The sequence below is a fragment of the Rattus norvegicus genome, chromosome 8, assembly GCF_021556685.1.
Source record: "Rattus norvegicus strain SHRSP/BbbUtx chromosome 8, alternate assembly SHRSP_T2T, whole genome shotgun sequence".
Taxonomy (NCBI): Eukaryota; Metazoa; Chordata; class Mammalia; order Rodentia; family Muridae; genus Rattus; species Rattus norvegicus.
In genome coordinates this window covers 123595563-123614169 of record NC_141541.1, presented here as the reverse complement: position 1 = coordinate 123614169, position 18607 = coordinate 123595563, and the positions used below count along the sequence as shown (strand labels likewise).

General features: G+C 48.5%; 1 protein-coding gene across 2 annotated transcripts in view; it reads left to right on the top strand.

The window, feature by feature from the left end:
• The first annotated feature begins 236 nt into the window (after positions 1-236).
• Tgfbr2 (transforming growth factor, beta receptor 2) overlaps positions 237-18607 on the top strand; it is an 88483-nt gene continuing 70112 nt past the window's right edge. Inside the window, exons 1-2 of one of the 2 annotated variants that reach the window (XM_087563925.1) lie at positions 349-686; positions 17705-17779. In XM_087563925.1, coding sequence (XP_087420051.1) covers positions 593-686; positions 17705-17779 — 169 coding nt within the window. In that variant the 5' untranslated portion in view covers positions 349-592. 2 annotated transcript variants of the gene reach the window in all.

Here is an 18607-nt window from a genome sequence, read left to right as displayed (position 1 = left end):
AAAGTGGTTTACACCACCTTCTAGCTTGTTTTGCGAAACGTGCGCTTAGTCACTTCTGAGTTTGAACTTGGAGCCGGGACTTAGCAGGGTCGGGGTGAGTGGGAGCGCTGGGAGTGGGCAACTCAAAGTTCGTAGAGTCCCTCAAGGTCCAATCCAGCGGCCGTGATTGGTGGCCGGAGGAAGGCGAGGGCTGGAAGCTGGAGGAGAGGACCGGAGCTGGAAGGCTCTTGGGCGGCGAGAGGTCCTGCCCAGCTGTTGGCGAGGAGTTTCCTGTTTCCCTCCCGGCGCCCGGGTAAAGTTGATGAGTGAGTCACTCGCGCGCACCGACCGACGACACCCCCCGCGCGCGCACACGCTCGCCTGGGGGACGGAGCCCCAGCCTCCTGCGCAGCTCTCCTCGGCCGCCGGGGGCCTCCTCCGGGCCTCCGAGCTCCGGGGATCGCCGGCCACATCTGGCCCGCACCTCTGCCCAGCGCGCTCCGGGCGGCGCAGGCATCCTGAGAGGGCGAGGAATAAAGGCGCAGCCCGGGGTCCCCGAGGCTCGGTTCGCGGCGCCCCAGGGGCCGGTCTATGACGAGCGACGGGGGCTGCCATGGGTCGGGGGCTGCTCCGGGGCCTGTGGCCGCTGCACATCGTCCTGTGGACGCGCATCGCCAGCACGATCCCGCCGCACGTTCCCAAGTCGGGTGAGTGAGTGGCCGGGGCGCGACGCTGGGGGGTTCACTAGGGCTCCTCGCTCCTTCTCCAACCCCCAGGGCAGCGACTGACAGTCGGCCGCGGGACCCGGCGCGAGGGCGGAAACGGGAAGTTTGTAGCGGCCCGAGTCGGCTCGGGCCCGCGGGGTTCCGGGGAAGATCTCTCGCAAAAGAGCAGGACAGTCCACTTGCGGGGGACTTGGGGACGCTCCTGACCCCTTTGTGAGCGCACGAGAGGCGAGGGCGGCCACGAGGGGCCTGCATCCCCGGAAAGGGAAGTTTAAGAAGTTGGAAGTTGGAGGAGCATCGGCAGGGGACTGGCCGCCCAGCTGCTGCACACCTGGGCCGCTCACTGCCCGAGACACCGCGACTAAACCAGACTCCCAGCCCTCAGCTCTGCCACCTCGGGAGGGATTCTGGGCCGCGACTCACTGGGTACAAGTTAGAGAAAAGAACTGATCTCTAGCCTCACTGTTTCCTGGCCTGCTGGGATGCGGACCCAGTGAGGGTGGTCGGGTTGATGGCTGAGAAAAATTTGCTGCATGCCTACTAAGTGTTGGACTGCACGGGTACTGCCTGGAATTAAAGATCTCAGCAGCTGCGGTTCAGTGGAAACACCTAACCCGGGTTGCCCTCCAGGTCCCATCGCAGGGGTGGTGCAAGAACTAGGGCTCCTTCCTAAGAACTTTTTTGGGAAGTTTAAAGTCTGACATTTTAACCCTAAAGTTAGAATTGTTGCTGCTATCTGTGTAGGACCACTATCCGGGCAAATCTCGTGGCTCTGGGCCTCGGTTTCCCCTTGTGTATAACTCAGTGGTTCAGTTTGTGTAAGTTTACACTCTTTTCATCACTGGCTTTCCATGACCTTCCTTGGTGACTAAGAGGTGGCCAGGGTGGATTTGGGGTGAAACACAGAGGATGGGGTGGCCCTGTGTGTGCGTGTTGCCGGGCGCGGAGGTGGGGTTCGAGGGAGGGCTTTGAAGATGTCAGTAGTTGGAGTGATTTAACGGTTTTGGATCATATTGCAAACAGGAGCGGACCATCTCAGGGAAGAGTCCGATAAAGGAAAACAACAAAAATCCCACCAGGGTCTTAGTCGTTTCATAAACTCTGCTTTCGTGTCGTTGGTTTCCGTTAAAGGGCAGCTCCAGAAAGCCCAACTGTTTCTGATGTTACTCCAGCCTCTTAAAACTGGGCTGGGAGATTTGGCCCGGCTGGTAAGAGCATTTGCTGTGCAAGCTTGAGGACCTGAGTTCAAACCCCCCAGGGTCCGTATGCAAAGTTGGGCGTGGTTCATCGCCAGCCCAGTGGTAGTGAGAGAAGACTGAAGACCCTTTGGAAATTTCTAGATGCCAAGCTAGCTCTAGGTTCAGAGAGAGACTCCATGGAGAGTGACAGAGGGCACTTGGTGTCCTCCCCTGCCCCTTCCCATGCACACAGACCCTACCCCGAACACACATAAACACACGCAGGAAGAAAAAAATTAAAAGAAAAACTGCCGCGTTTTGCTGAAGACCATCCGAAAGAACACCCTTCTTTTTGTGTACATAAAACATTTGTTTTAGCTCGGGAAGAACCAAAGTCCAGAGGCCCCAGTTTGAGTTTTGTTTACAAGAGTGAGATTTGCGATTTTCGAGTTCCAGGCTCTGTAGCTTGTGGGTCATTTATACACAGTTTTAAACAATTAGCTGATGGGCTTGGTGGGTCTTGTTAATTTGGGCTTTAAATGATTTTATAAAACAGAGAGTTTTTTCTTTTTAAACACTTTATGGAATTGCTATTCCAGAATGTTTGGACAGTTCATTTTGAGTTGTACCCATGTGGATCAAAGTCTTTAAAGATGGTTTAAAGTTGGTCCCAGGGAAAGGATGTGTGGAATTCCACTTGCCTTTTCAGTTTCCAGAGAAGAAAAGGGTATTGGGATTTCTCTGACATAGTGGTAAACTGTGAGAATGTTTCTCAAGATAACTTTAATGCAAGAGACAATGAGAAGGAAGGAGGATTCTTTACAAAGCCCTAGTCAGTCCTAAACAAACAAATATCTCATGCTGACCAGCCTGGCAAGTGAACAAGCGATTTCAGTGTAAGAGAAATTCACACTAAAGAAAATTATTTAAAACTTCTTTTCCTCATGTTTCTCTGAGGGTGCTGTACATGAGTACTGGACTAGGGTGGGCACACCCTTGGGTGCTCATGGGTGTGGAGGCTGGAGGTTGACAGAGGGTGCTCATGGGTGTGGAGGCTGCAGGTTGACAGAGGGTGCTCATGGGTGTGGAGGCTGGAGGTTGACAGAGAGAGGGTGGTCTTCAGTTGTTCCACTTCATTTACTCAGGCAGGCTTCTTAGATGGTGCAAGGATTCTAGTTGAACCCACAGTGCACTGCGTGGGTTTGTCCTGCTAACCAGCTTGTCTTGGAGAACCCCAGAGTCTGCCTCCTGGGTGCTGGCACTAGAGGTCACCAACACATCCTTCTGGCCATTTATGTGGGCGCTGGGGATCTGATTTCAGGTCCCCATACTTGCATGACAAGTGCTTTATGAACTGAGCCATCTCCCCAGCTGACAAGAAATGTAGATAAATTTTAATTTTAAAATGTATGTACTTATTTTGTGCACGCGCGCGTGTGTATGTGTGCGCGCACTTCTGTGTGGAGGAATCAAGGGACAACTGTGGTTCTATGGTAGTTGGTTCTCTTCCTCTGTATGCAAGACCCAAGAACTCAGATCTTGGAGCTTACCTGCTGGGTCCCTCCTGCAGGCCTCACAAATTAAAATACTTATTTCTGATGTAGTAAGTTCATGCTTCTAAGTGCTCAAAGATCAGGAGTGACGCCTAGGGAAAAATGTACCCTGGACACATCAGACTTCAAAAAACGTGGTTTGGACTTTTTAGATGCCTACGGAAGAGTCCTCACGGAGGGCTAAACCATGCTCCTCGCATCACAGGGACCACGGATCCATACAGGCTTTTTAAGGATGTCCTCATACCTGTCCAGGTCCCGAACCAAAAATCTTTAGTACTTTAATCCTTTGGGCCTACCCACCATTAGGTGCATTTTCAGCCCCAGGGCACTTCCTTTAATAACATCTTGTTTTTAACAAGTGGATTATGCAGAAAATGCTAACCAGGGCTATAATTTGCTGCCTCTGTTTTGATTTAGCAACCCACGTTGAGGACTCCTTATTAAAAGCCCACCCTCCCTAGGTCCTCAGTGGTGTCCACACCTCCTGTTTCATCCTCTTTCTGCCCTCAACCGGCCTTCTTGACGGTTTTCCTTACATTTATGAATAACTATTTCAAAGTTCAGTTTTATTATTTTGTTGTGTGTGGCAGCTGTGGGTGTGTGTAGGAGAGTAGTGTATGCAGGGGTCCTGAGTTCGGGTTACAGATGGTGTTAAGCAGCCCTGTGTAGGTGTTGGGAACCGAATTCAGGTTCTCTGCCCCTGAGAACAATTCTATTTTCCCAATCAATAATGGAAACTTACTAATGTTACCTTCCAAACTGCCTTGTTATTCTTCCTTCTCAAGGGTATTTACTGAATATCCCCATCTGTGGGAATATATAGACTCAGAGAACTGTACCTCAGATAAGTGCCACAGGCCCGTTCTTTCTCATTTTGTTTCTTCGAGCTCAGACAGAGCACAGAACACATTGGGGCTTAGAACATTGTTAGGTCCTGTTTGGTTGCTCTAGTCCCCATACCCTAAACCCCCCATGCTTTGTTGAGTGTACCAAGAAGGGGTGCACATTGGATATTTCCTTCTCAGGGCCTCTGTGTGAGTTTCTCCTTGCTGCGTCTTACTTCACTATCTCTGCCCTAGAAGATCTGCAGCCCTTCTTCCTTCTTCTTATGCAAGCTGGACCAAGGGTGTCCAGCCTGTCTTTCTGTTGGGTGGGCTGGGAGTAAAGCCAGAGCCACACACTGAAGATCAGGTTGTCTTGGGTTACAGTCCTGCCTCTCCCTTGCTGACTGTGCAGCCTAAGAATCCTTGGCACTCGCTGGGATACCATGTGGGAAGATGGAGTAAAATAGTCCTTCCTTCCAATTGCTTAGCCCCATGTTCACACCCCACAGGTGGCTCTGGTCACTATTAACTCCCAGTCACACCTGACACAGGCCTTGCCTCCCTCCTACCAAGACCTAGAGCAGTAGTTCCCAACCTGTGGGTTGAGACCGCCCTGGCCGGAGTCGAATATCATATATCCTGCATACCAGGTATTTACATCATGATTCATAACAGTGAATTATGAAGTAACAATGGAATATTTTTATGATGGGGTAGGTCACCACAACATGAGGGTCACAGCATAGGTAGCCGCCTCTCTCTGGAATGCCTATCTGACTACTTTTCTGGTCTTTGAGGACCTTCCCTGGGCCTCATAAGGAAACTTGCTTTGAATGTGCCAGGTGATCCAAGCGCCCACCCCCCACCCCTCTCTCAGCCAAGCACCCCCTCCTCTGTCCTTTCTCAACTCCAAACAGAGCAGGCAGTAAATTTTGTGTGATGTCTTACTCCATTGAGCCTTACAGCTGCTCAAGGCCAAGCAAGGTCTGTCACTCAGAGGCAGATCTCTAGGGCTGCCCCAGGACGACAGCTCCTTCTCTTTCAGGAAGAGTTGAATCAACCTCCTGCTGTATAGTACCTGCTATGCTAGGCATGTGGTCCTGAGAGGGCAGAGCATCTGAATTAACTTGGCTATTGGTTTGCTCTTGAAGCACCTGCGATTGGACCCAGGGCTTGGTATATATCCACCCGACTCTGTGTTTTTGTAGCAGGGTTCACTAAACTGCCCCATTGGCCTTAAGTCCCCTGGGGCAAAGCAGCCCTTAGCCTGCACTGCTTTTGCTTCAGCCTTTAATAGCCAGGCCTCTGGCCTCCATCTCAGGGTCCAGCTTTGCCTATTTCTATGCTGTGACATTTGTTCCTATATTCTGACCAAAGATAGAAAAGGATGTTTTGACTTCTGACATAGTTTTAAACTGCTAGAGAGCCTTCAAAACCATGACAGCTTAGCGAAGTTTTCATCTCTAAAATTATCCTGCAAATGCTAGATTCCTCTCCTCTCCTCTCCTCTCCTCTCCTCTCCTCTCCTCTCCTCTCCTCTCCTCTCCTCTCCTCTCCCTCCCTCCCTCTCTCTCTCTCTCTCTCTCTCTCTCTCTCTCCTCCTTTTCTTCTTCCTCCTACCCCTTCTCCGTTTTCTCAAATTGTAGAAAGGTGACAGTAATTTCAAAACATAATACTGAATTTATACGCAGGTTTTGTCTCTTTTTTTTTTGGTGTTTCTGTTTGCTTTTGAACACAGAATAAACAAGGTTTTATTCTGTGACCTAGAATATAGACCAGGCTGGCCTCACACTTGTAGCAATCCTCCTGCCTCAGCCTCTCAAGCACTGCTTCTCCAGGCATGAGCCACCACACCCATCTTGAATCAAATGTCTGTTTCCTCCCCACTTGGGCTTTATGCGTTGGTTTCTGAGCTGTGTATCTAAGGGAAGTGTGCGCATCCAACATTGGCTGTCTATCGTGGGGCATCCTGGGGATTATTTAGGTCAGATGCAAACCACCAAGGCATTTATTTCAAAATAGGCTACATGGAACTGTACTTCCTGACCCTGGCTTGTCATATTCAGCCAAGTGCTATATAAAAATTTAACTCCAATTCTCTGCAAGGTTTTGTGTTCCGGCTCCTGCAGACCTTTGGATGGCTGAAGTCGTGGTTTTCAGAACCAGCCCAGGGATGAGCAGTAGCAGCCTGGTGTTCATAACTTGTTTTACTCTTTTTCCTTCCTCCCACAGAAGCCTGTCACCTCTGACACGGCAAGAGAGTGATTGATCACCATGTTTCTGGGTGGGGTTTGCTGAGGGGTTTAGGAAGCTGCAGGGACATCCGGGCTAATTGTGAGATACAGTTAGAAAGAGGAGTGACATTACTTATTTAATCATAGAGAGAAACCTAAAAGATAATTCTTATGATTATCTATTTCATAAATAGATGGAGGGTGTGTGTGTGTGTGTGTGTGTGTGTGTGTGTGTGTGTGTGTAAGTGGGTCTTCATAGAGAAGCCGAAGGAATCAAAGAGAGGTCATATTTGAGAGTGGAGGGACCTTCGCACCTCTGATGCCCTCAGTGGGTCACCCTGGTTGGTTCGTGTGCTTTTAGGATCTGCTGTCGCTTTTATTTCTTTTAGTATTTCTCTTTATGCATATTCACTGTACACCGTACTCTGTGCTAGAAGGACATTTTTCATGGAAATATGCACTGTGCCTCTTGATGGCCTTCGTGCCACAGAAAATCAAGACTGGAATGGTGAGAGTCTTGCCCATGGTGATTGACAGTTCCTGGCCTGACAGGGGTATCATGGCAGTGAGAGCCAGGGTGGCCTAGGATTTGGTATTGCTAGCAATTCAGCCGCACCACGTTCAGTGCAATGCAATAAACATGCACTTATTGTATAGATGCACAGTGAATTGTACAGCACCACGAAGTCTTTTGTAAAATTCAAATTGCAAGCACAGAGGACCATCACATGGGGCCGGGGCTCAGACAACTGCTGGTGGTCGAAAGCCGAACAGATTTGACCTGACTTAATGAAGATGAAAAAATTTACCTTTGAGGTAGGTCCAGCTAATTTGAAAGCCTGTAGCTGGGGAGAACTCTTGTTTACATTGAAGCTTTATGGGTTGTGACTTGTTCTGGCCTGGGTCCTTCTCTTTTCCTCCTATGTCGGTATCTCCTGAAGCCCGGGCTGTCCTCAGACACACTCTGTAGCTGAGGCTAACCTTGAACTTCTGATCATCCTGCCCCCGGCTTCCCAGCATTGACAGTGCAGTTATGAGATACTCCATCTGGTTTCTATGGTTCTGGGATGGAACCACTGTGTAAGCACTCTACCAATGAGTGAGCGTCTCGATGCCCACCGTAGAGCAACTGCCCCCTTGGCTGCAGTTGACTTGGTCTCTGGCTTCCTTCCTAGGTTTGGAAGGGGAACCTGGCATCAATGTGGCAGCTGTATGTCATCCGTGTGGCACTTTTGTGGCATCTGCATGGTATCTGTAAGCTACCAGAAGAAGTTAGCTGCAAGGCAAGAGGCCTATGTTTGGTGATACAGCATCTAGGCTCTTCCTCTTTTTCTCTGATGAAATATTTTCTTTCAAATACTTTCAGCATGGAGACTAAAATATGAGCTGGGTGTATAAGCACGTCCTGGACTTTCAAGAGCATGGGGTGGGGACACTCTTCAGATTTCTAATCCGTATTCTGCCCCCTTTATGACCACGCTTTGGGTATTTGGATTGCCATACCTTTCTGCCCTAACCCCACATCTTCAATCTGCAAGGATGCTTGGGCCATCTTGTAAAGGCCTTCCCAGCCTCTAGTTGGACACCTTATACTGTAGTGGTTCTCGAGCTGTTTGTTGTGGCCCCTTCGGCATCGAGTTTTGGATAGCCTGCCTATCCGATATTAAAGGGTTTCAGCATTAGGAAGGCCGAAAACCACTGCTCTAGAGAGTAAACGGAATGAGAAGCGGGAAGGGAGGAAAGGAGGTGAAAAGAGGAGAGAGAACTGTTTAGAAGATGTAATTCTCCGTTTTGGTGTCTTGCTTTCGAAAGTTTGTTTTTATGTATGTGCACAAATGTGCATCTGCATACTAGAATGTCTTTGTGCAGTGTGGTTGCCGGTGGAAGCCAGAAGAGGGCGTCAGATGCCCTGCAGCCAGAGCTACAAGTGGTTGTGACCTGCCTGATGTGGGTGCTGGGGGCCATACTTGGGTCCTTTTCGAGCACGGCTCTGGCTACTGAGCCCTGTCTCCATATCTCCTTATGATTGAACAGGCCACAGAGAGGAAGACAGGATGTCAACCAGGGTTCCCATTTCCTGGGGACAGTCTTTGATCATGGAAGGACTTCTGCAAGGCCTTCCTTCCAAATAGTAGGGGTTTGTATTTGTCAATGAAGGCACAAGGTTTTGTTTGGCCCAGCACCGTGTTGGCTTGGTTTGTGACTTTACCTGTTTTGGTCCAAGGTGTTCTCTTCCTGGGCCTTCCGGTGTTTGGGTGGGCTAGGCATGAACCACATTCGTCTGCAGAAGAATTGGGCAAAAGCTGCATCTGCTGATTCATCCTGTCTTCCCCAGAGCACAGAGCATGTGCATTAACGAAAGCTAGGACCCTGGCCATCGTCTAGGGGGAGGAAAACTCAGGTTGGTACAGTGGCAGTTTTGTTGAGAGAACGAGAGCTCAGTCCGCTGGGCTGCTCTGTTTAAGCAGCTTCCAGAGTTTCCAAAGCCTTGGTTTCATTTCCTCTGCATAGCAAGATGATTAGCACAGGGTGAATGCATTTTTCTGGTGTCATGAATATTTCATCTGAGCAATCCACGGCTTCTCAAGTGTTCTTTAAAAATGGGGATCTTAGGACAGTTTGGGAAAGTTAAACCCTTTCCTCAGCTCTAAGGTGCCAGATTAGTAAAAGTATGATTTTTGGAGAACTGTAGGTTTGTCCGAACACAGACAGATGTCTGAAGGAAAATAAGGGCTGGTGCATATTTCCAACCTATGACACAGTGGCTCTTGCAAAGCGCTACACTGTTTAAGAAGATGGAGGATCACTCACCGATGCCTAGGGATGACCACTTTCGGCCCCCAAACTCTGTAAGGCTCTTGCACACAGAGAGATGCCGTTGTTCTGGGCACCTGGTGGTGGAGTCATCTGGGGTCCTTATGGGCACGGTTACTAATCATGGCGGGAGCTCCCGGTGACTGAGATCATCCCACGGCCTGGAACATGCGGAGCCCCTACTGTGTACTAGGGAGCACTCTAGACACCTCTCTCAAAGTGGGTGCTCTGATTCTAGTGTCTTAGTTAGGTCTCCGTGGTTGTGATAAACACTGTGGCCATAAGCAAATGCTGAAGAAAAACATCTACATGTCACAGCTCATCACTGAGGGAAGTCGGGGCAGGAACTCAAGGCTTTTAAAAGCCCGGAATCAGGAGTCGATGCAGAGACCGTGGCACAGTGCTTGCTCCTCATGGCTTGCTCAGCCTGCTTTCTAGTAGCACCCAGAATCGCCAGCCCAGGGTTGGTACTGCTCACAATGAGCTGAACCCTGACACGTCACAAGGAAATGTACCATAGGCTTGCCACATAGGGCATGTGTTAGGGGCATTTTCTCAACTGAGGGCACTCTTTCCAAACGACTCTAGCTTGTGTCTAGTTGACATAAGAACTAGGTGGCTCATGGGTTAAGTCTTTTAAAGCATTTGGTTTGGAGATCTAAACCTAGAGTCCTTATGGTACACTGAGTCTAGACTGTTTTAGTCAATGTAATGGGAGACTCCAGGAGTTCAGAGAAACAATGGTATGTTCCATATGCTGTTGCTGCCCAGCATTAAAAAAAAAAATCTTATCCTATCTGATTTCCCAAGTGAACTAAAATCAGACCCGACCCATGGACTGTGTACAGCATGCCTGGTGGCCAATGGCCTCAAGGCGAAAATGCACTGTCCTGCAAACGATGAGTTCTCAGCTGAATGGTGGAGGAGTTACACCCAGGGACGTTAGGTAGCCTTAGGAAGACAGGAGCCATATGTGGAAGACCTAGAGAAGTTCAAGCCTGTAGCCAGATACACACGGTAGAGTGTGGAAGATTTGCAACGAAGCGTTTGGAAGTTAACCTTCAAGACCTCCGTAGCAGAAGCATAGCGCCTGGTGTCTCATGGTGGCTAACGAGTATCATTAATGCAAAGACTGTTTTAGAAACCTTGTAAGGCCTTTGCTTTCCTGCTGAAGGTTTTCCTAAGTCTGGAGGCACCAAAAGACTCATATGGCGCCACCTGGAATGAATTATGAAGACAGTTTTAAAAATGGGATTGAAGATGTTGCTCCAAGACTGCTCTTCCAGAAGACCTGAGCTTAGTTCCTAGTACACACGTCCAAGAGCTGAGAATCAACTTTAACTCCAGCTCCCGGGAAATCGCACACCCTTCTCTGGCCTCCACAGGTCCTGTCCAAGCAGACACATACATACACAAAAGTAAAAGTGAAAATAAATTTGGAAAAAAATGATAAATTCCAATTTCGGTCTTAGAGGAAAGACCGAAGAAGAGGTTTTTCTTACAATAGAAGGTACTACATGATTATTGGAAACATATTTACTTAAAAGCATGCAAAAAAGTATAGGAAAAATATTCAGAGAAGTTTGTCAAGCCACAAGTGGACTAACCGGTTTATTTTTTCTATAAGGGTTTTTATTCGTGGCATTTATAATTTGTATAATACCATGCTAATAATTCTAAGTAAGCATCCACTCTCAGAGCAAAGCCCCTGTCCTTAACCATGCATTCGTTTCTCAACAGAGTGCCTCTAAAATGCATAAACATCACCTTCCTCAAGACTCAAAGTTGTGCCTAATGGTAGGGTTCACTCACTGGCTTAGGAGATATATTTAAGAATGCCGCCTTCCCCTCCTCCTCCTCCTCCTCCTCCTCCTCCTCCTCCTCCTCCTCCTCCTCCTCCTCCTCCTCCTCCCCAGAAGCTGAAGTCTGTACCATGGGATCAATAAACAGAAACCTTCCCTCACTGCGGACCCCACCTCAGGAGCAGCTTAAAACCCTTCATCACTTGCCTCCTTGTGTCAGTGCGAAAGGAGCTTGATCTTAAATGAAAGGTGACCCAGAACTGACCCTTATTTTGAGATCAGAGGCACAGACAGCAGGTAGGGACTGAGGTACCAGGCACAGGAAGGTGTCTGAGGACCAGCCTGAATGGTGGCTTCAGCCGGGCTTGCTTTTATTTGTGATGGAACTTGGACTAGAAGAGATTTTTTTGTTTTGCTTTGTTGTTTTTACCGTGTGTGTGTGTGTGTGTGTGTGTGTGTGTGTGTGTGTGTGCGCGCATATTTGTGTCTGTGAGTGCACATGTGTGTCCATGTGTCCATGTTTGTGTCTGTGTGTACGCATGTGTGTGCGCCTGTGTCCATATTTGTGTCTGTGTGAGCACACATGTGTGTGTGCCTGTGTATATGTGTGTTTGTGTGCACATGCCTGTGCATGCATTACTACCACAGTGCAATTGTGAATGTTGGAGGGCAGCTTGGAAATCAATCCTCTCTTTCCACCTTGTTTTATGGCGGGGTCTCTCTTGCTTTTGCCGCCGCACAGCAGAAGTGCACAAAACCCAGACCCTCCTGCTCACTAGCTAAGCGCTTTTTACCTGCTGAGCCGTCTCCTGGGACCTCTCACTGACCTGGAAATGTCCTTTTGGCTTAGATTGCCTGGTCCATGGAGCCTCTCTACCTCCCAGTACTGAGATTACAAGACTTCACTATGCCTGGCCTTTACTAACACACACACACACACACACACACACACACACACACACACACACACACACACAAACACACACGGATGCAGGTACCCAGGGAGGCCAGAGACATCAGATTCCCATAGAGCTGTGCTTACAGACAGTTGTGATCCGCCCAACAGTGGTGCTGGTATCAGACTGAGGTCCTCTGCAAGAACAGTCCACACTAAGCCACCTCTCCACCTCTCAGCTCTGGCTTTTCTCTATAGTTCCTGGGGATCTGCGCTCAGGTTCTCCTGCTTGTGTACCTCCCCACTGAGCTACCTCCCTGGCCCTTCAAAACATGTAATTCTTTTTGTTAATAGAGAAAATTACCAATGTCGACTTAGAAGCCATTTATTAAATCCCGAACTAATCCAAATAGAAAACAACCCCAAATCCTCACAGGTCGGGCCCACCGTTTCTCTGGAGTCTTTAACTCAGTATTACTGAAGAGAATCAAGACTGTATCACCATGGTCATTTTGAGAATTCCCTGCTGCAGGCGGGGAAGTGATAGACAGTGGTCATAGTAGGTTTGCTTTAGCCAGAACTCGTTCCTGGCTCAGGGCAGGCGCACTTGGTTGGATGTTAAGACCATTTTTCTTTTGGACAGTGACAGTGTTTGGTTCTGATCCTCCCTTGAGTGGGTTAAGATGCTCAGGAAGGTTTTTACCTAGGTAGAAGAATCAAGAAGGACTTTAGTCTATCTTGAAGAAGCCGGGAGGACTGTCTATGTGCCTTGGGGAAGGAAAGGAAGCCTGTGGGTATAATTAGTGTTCTGCTGCTTTTCAGAGATTGTACCACCACTTTCCCTAACATACTCTTAGAAGGGGCAGACATTGCCACGGCCTGGCAGCTGCTAGACTTCTGTTTTAGGCAGGGGAGGAGCTGCTGAGACCTGTAATTGCATTTCTGTTTAGTTTATAGACTCTTGTTAGGCATGGGGTAGAAATATTTTGGGGTGTGTGTGTGTGTGTGTGTGAGAGAGAGAGAGAGAGAGAGAGAGAGAGAGAGAGAGAGAGACTACATCTGTGTGCAGGTGCACATGCACATGTGTGCAAAGGTATGGACATCTTGCTTTCCATTCTGCAGACACCATCCACCCTGTGTTTTTGAAGCAGGGTCTCTCGCTATCCTAGTTGGCCAGGCACCCACCAGTTCCTACCTCCCCTGATTTGTATTATAAATGCATATCACCTAATGGCTACTGGGGGGGGGGGAGCGGGTCCATTTTCTTCAACCACGTGACTCTGGGTAGTTCAGCCACACCCCAGTGGATGCTTTACACCCCGAAGGGTATGAAAAAAAAGTTGTTAGAAAGAGAACATGAAGTTGGGTTATGAAAAGGAAGGAGGGGCAGCAGTAGGAGGATTTAAGGAAAGAAGGTCAAAACACATTATCAGCCAATTAATAACGATGTTGGTTTAATAAAGGAAAGAAGCATTTAAAAAAACGAACAAAAACAAACAACAGAAAAATGCACCCAAGTGCACCCCTCGTGCACCCCCCGCCATGTTTAGCATTTTGACATGGTGCTGAGACACAACTCAGGTCCTCACACTTTCTGGACAAGCCCCTTGTCCACACAGCCACCTCCCAATCTCCAAGTGTAGATATGGCTCTTGGTGAGTCTCTTGTGACCATATATATCCTGTTCACGTTTTATCCTCTGCAACCACAATGCTTGGAGGAAATGAGTTGTCATTCAATATCATCTGCTTTGCAAAATATGTAAGAGGGAAAAATCAAACCACGACATTTGACTGACAGTCGGGAACCTCTCAGGTTGTGTGTTTCTGAACTGAGCGTGACCCTCTCAATGCATGCTGGGCACTCTTATTTTTCTCATATTTTTATCGTGTGGTCATCGTCCACACGCCCGTTCTCATGACCAGCTGCTTCCCTCTGGTGAGCAAAGGGCCATGTTGGCTCTCATCTACACTGGGCTCTTTGTACCATGGCATCTCTTAAAATGTGTGGCATCGTCCTCCACACTCAGTGCCAAGTGTGTGCATGCCCGACAAGTTCACAAGTTAATGGTAGTTGTTTGGGGAGTTTGTTCTCCTCAATTTTTCAATATCGCTGCTTCGTAAAGTGATTCATTTATCTACATAACTTACATGGTAAACATATATTTTTCTTCTTTAATCGCCCATTTATTTATTTTGCTTACGTATGGCCGAGGACGCATGCCATGGAGAGCACGTGGAAGTAAGAGAGAATTCTCAGCTTCCATGATGCTGGGCCCCTGACAGAGACCAAACCTGGGTCCTTAAGCTTGGGTAGCAAGCATTTCACCTCTGAGGCCTCTCCCTGACCTATCCCCCATCTTTTCCCAATTTTCTGATTTTGTTTTGAGGAATTTAATTCGCTGAAGCTGAGGAAGGGAACGTTGTCCAGCTCTCTGGACATTGACTTCCACCTTCTCTGAGTGGGGCACCACTCACTGGCCTCTGCGTTTTACTCAGTCCAAAGGCAGTTCTTAAACCCTGGCTATTCTCACGTTCCAGGATCCTCAGTTCCTGTCCCTTATAAACACCCCTATGTGACACTGTCACCGCAAATAGTTCTCAGGTCTAAGTCTCTGACCTTTCCAGTCATTGTTTCTCTTCACTTTTTTTTTTTAAACCTTTGCCATCAGACTATACCTGACAAAAGAAAGAAGAATGGAAAAACATCCACTGCTTGCTATGTCTGTCTGGTCCTGCTTCCTGTTGCATCAAATCTAAACAGCTTCAGGAGGCTGACTTGTGATCCTTGGACCGTTTAGTGAGACACTACTTACAGCAGAGCCCTGTCGGGTGAAGGGTAGAGCGGCCTGGTTTTAGTTTCACTCTCCAGTTAAGCAACCACAGCACCAACTTTCTCTCAGAGCCTCTCCAGGCTTCTCCCTGGCCACCCTTGACTTGAATAAGTCTGCAAATAGTTCCGTCGGTCGAACGTCCCCTGGCTCAGCCTTCTGTGGGCCCTCTCCCTGAGTCCTTGGGGACCACGTGGCTTCTCTTCCCCACTGAGTCAGAGTCCTCTGTGTGCCTGGTGCACACACTACACAGTGCCTCGCAGATCCATCTCATGAGAGCATGCCTAGATCAGACGGGGTCTCGTGTCTCTTTCTCTACTGCTGCATACTTCATGCCCTGACTCCTAATTAATTAATTGATTAATTCTTAACGACTTCTTTTGAGTACGCGTTTATGGTATCTGTGAGGATATACATTTGCGTGTATCTTCCTGGTATGAGTGGGAGTGGGGGCTGGGTGTGTCTGTGGTATGTGGGGGGTTACTATAGACACACCCACCCACCTACCCGCCATCGGTCACCTTTTTTTTTTTGGAGCTGGGGACCGAACCCAGGGCCTTGTGCTTGCTAGGCAAGCGCTCTACCACTGAGCTAAATCTCCAACCCTCATCGGTCACCTTTTAAAACTGCCAAAAACATTTCTCTTCCAAGATTTTAACGATGGTGTTGGTGACGGTGCTTGTGGTCATTACATAACCAGTCACACTGTTCTGGGTACTGCTAGGCACTGTCACAAACTTAAGAGTATCGATGCCCTCTCAGCCACTTATCAACAGGGTGCCTAGGATGTCCTCAGGGCACAGAGGAACATCATGTATTCCAACTGTTTCCTCCTCCCATTCCCTCTTCTCTTCCCCCAAACCCCCCCTCCCCCTCCCCCTTCCCCGGGTAGTATGTGGCTTTTGGGTTTGTGACCCATTTAGATAAGCAGGGCCACGCATGTGACATCGAGTGGGCGGCATCCACCTCCAGTTTCCTAACAGTGCAATGTTATCGTCTCGAATCGCGGCCGCGACTTTAACTCCCGTCGACTGAGTCCATTGGTTTGGTCTCTGGCCGCCGTGTGCAATAACAACTTCCCCATTCTGCCTCTTCTTTTTCTCTTGACCTACATATATATGTATTGCATATATGTGTATACAGTTCCTGTGTGTGTGTGTGTGTGTGTGTGTGTGAGCATGTCGAGACCAGAGGGTAATGTTGAGTGTCTCTATTGTTTTGTTTCTTCTTCTTCTTCTTCTTCTTCTTCTTCTTCTTCTTCTTCTTCTTCTTCTTCTTCTTCTTCTTCTTCTTCTTCTTCTTCTTCCTCTTCCTCTTCCTCTTCTTCTTCTTCATTATTATTACTATTATTATTGACAGCACCTCTTATTGAACCTGGGACTCGCCAGCAAGCCCCAGGATCCTCCTGTCTCTACCCTGCAGCTGTAGGATTGTATGTAAGCACTGTCAGGCCCAGCCTTTCCCTCTGGTTGTTGTGAATCTGAACTCATGTCCTCTTGAATACATGGCAGATACTTCACTGAGTCATCTCCCATCCCCTGAAACTCCTTGTACATAGAAGGCGACTGCCTAGGTATCCGATATCTACGTGAGTCATGCTTTGCCAATCAAAACAGCCCAGGACTTCTCTCTTTCTTAGATGTTTATCTTTTACTCGTTCTGGGAAGGGAGATGAGAAGCGATATACTGCCTCGGACACAAGGCTAGGGGATCAGCGCTGCAACAGGGCTCGTCAGCACGGTGGCCTTTGCAGGCAGCCTCAGGAAGCTTGGCCGGGCGTCCCCGATGGCGTCACTTCTAGTAAATCTTTCACTATGGTTTCACCAAGGTGTCCACTACTTAGCACTTATGCTCGCCGAATGGAAGGGCCTAAAGTTAAAAGGAAACGGGCAGGTCAGTAGGCTCAAGTGTGAGCTTAGACCACATCCCCTGAGGGCTGTTGGCACTCTGTTGGGATAGAGTTGGACCTCGGCAGGGCTGCAGTAGGGACATGATGTTAGTGAGCTTCACATCGCTGTCGGTTACTCTCCTCACTGATGGGACAGACCACCTGAGGAAAGCGGCTTAAAGGAAGGAGGGTTCATTTTGGCTCACAGTTTGGGTTCCTGTCAATGCTAGTGGTGAAGACATGGGGATGTCCCAGTCAGGAAGCAGAGAGAAATACATGTTGCTGCTTGCTTGACTTTGCCTTTTCTTTCAGTTTGAGGCCTCAGCTCAAAAGATGTGTCCTTTCACAGTCAGGATGGGTCTTCTCCCTCCAGGGAAATCTCTCTGGAAACCCTCCCAGACACACCCAGCGTTGTGTTTCCCTGACAATTCTAGGTCCAACCCAGCTGACTGTCAAGATGCATCTCCTCGGGTGCTCTGTCCCTCTCCGTCCCGTATAATCTTGGAACACGTTCAGTGTCTTTCGCTGTTCGAGTAGATACGAAATGAATATTAAAATGAAATGAATATTTAAAAATGAACATTAAAATGAGATGATGGCTATCAAAACCAGAGTCGTCGTGAGGACTGGGAATACAGCTCGGTAGCGGAACGGCTGCCTCACATCTGCAGGGCCCAGGCTCTAATTCCCAACACCACACGCAGTTCCAAAATGATTATCTATGCACTTCTCCAGGCAGACGGGGACGTAGCTCCGGGAAAACGGGGCAGAGAACCAACTGAATTACTTTCTTCTCAGGGAAATAGGCAAAGACCAGCAGCCAGACTTGGGGGCTTTGGTCTGACAAGTTTGAAGACTACACCCGGCCGTAATACTCTGTATCTAGTCTTCTACAGGAAGACGACGTTTTGTTCATCAGGAAACGTGTTCACTTGAAACAGCCCTCTGAGAGGGTATAATTCTCCATCCCATTTTACAGATGTGGGAATGGAAACCCAGAGAGATGTATCCATCCACCTAAGCTGTAATAGGACCGTCCACCCACTGAAACATTGTAACGTATCCTGGATTTGTCTTTTCATGTTTCTTTCCTTTGTAGTTGTGCTGGTCTTTCACCGCACCTCAATTTATAAGTAAGCCTAAGATAAAAAAAAAAATCAATCTATGGTCACAGGGCTGGAGAGATGGCTCTGTAACTAAGAGTGCATGCTGCTTTTACAGAGGACCTGAGTTCAGTTCCCAGCACCCACACAGGGCCAATCATAACCACCAGTAACTCCAGCTCCAGGGGGTCTAGCGCCCTCTTCTGGCCTCCGTGGTACACACTGTACTGGTGTGTACGATACTGACCCCAGTCTCAGACCTACACTTGTGCACATAATTTAAACAAGCCTATTGTATTGTCACACACTTGCAGCTAAATGGCAGATGGAGTGGGACTTTTTTTTGCTCTGAAAGTGAGAACGCTAAGGACTGTCTTCTTCTGTGTCACACTTGGACGGTTGTGTCCTCCATTCCCAACTCAGTGGAGTTCAGACTGCCGCAAAGTCGTTTTCTTTGGCTTGTGGGGTAAGCTCTCTTCCAGGCCCCGCACGGTCTGCTCTGCGAGGTGGTATTGCCATTGCCGGGAGACACACACTGCCACACTGGGTGGTGGAGGGACAATCCTAGAATCCCAGCACTTGGCACCTGGAAGAAAGGAGGGTTAAGAGTGCAAGGTCAAATTCCTGGCCAGCCTGAGTTACAGGAGCCTTGCCTAAAAATACCAAAATAAATAAACAAATGAGTATATGTAACAGACTGCTGGTTGCTTTTGTTCTGTGACTCCCCCCCCCCTTTCCCAGAGCTTCAGGGGCCTAGCATGTGAGGGAATAGAAACATC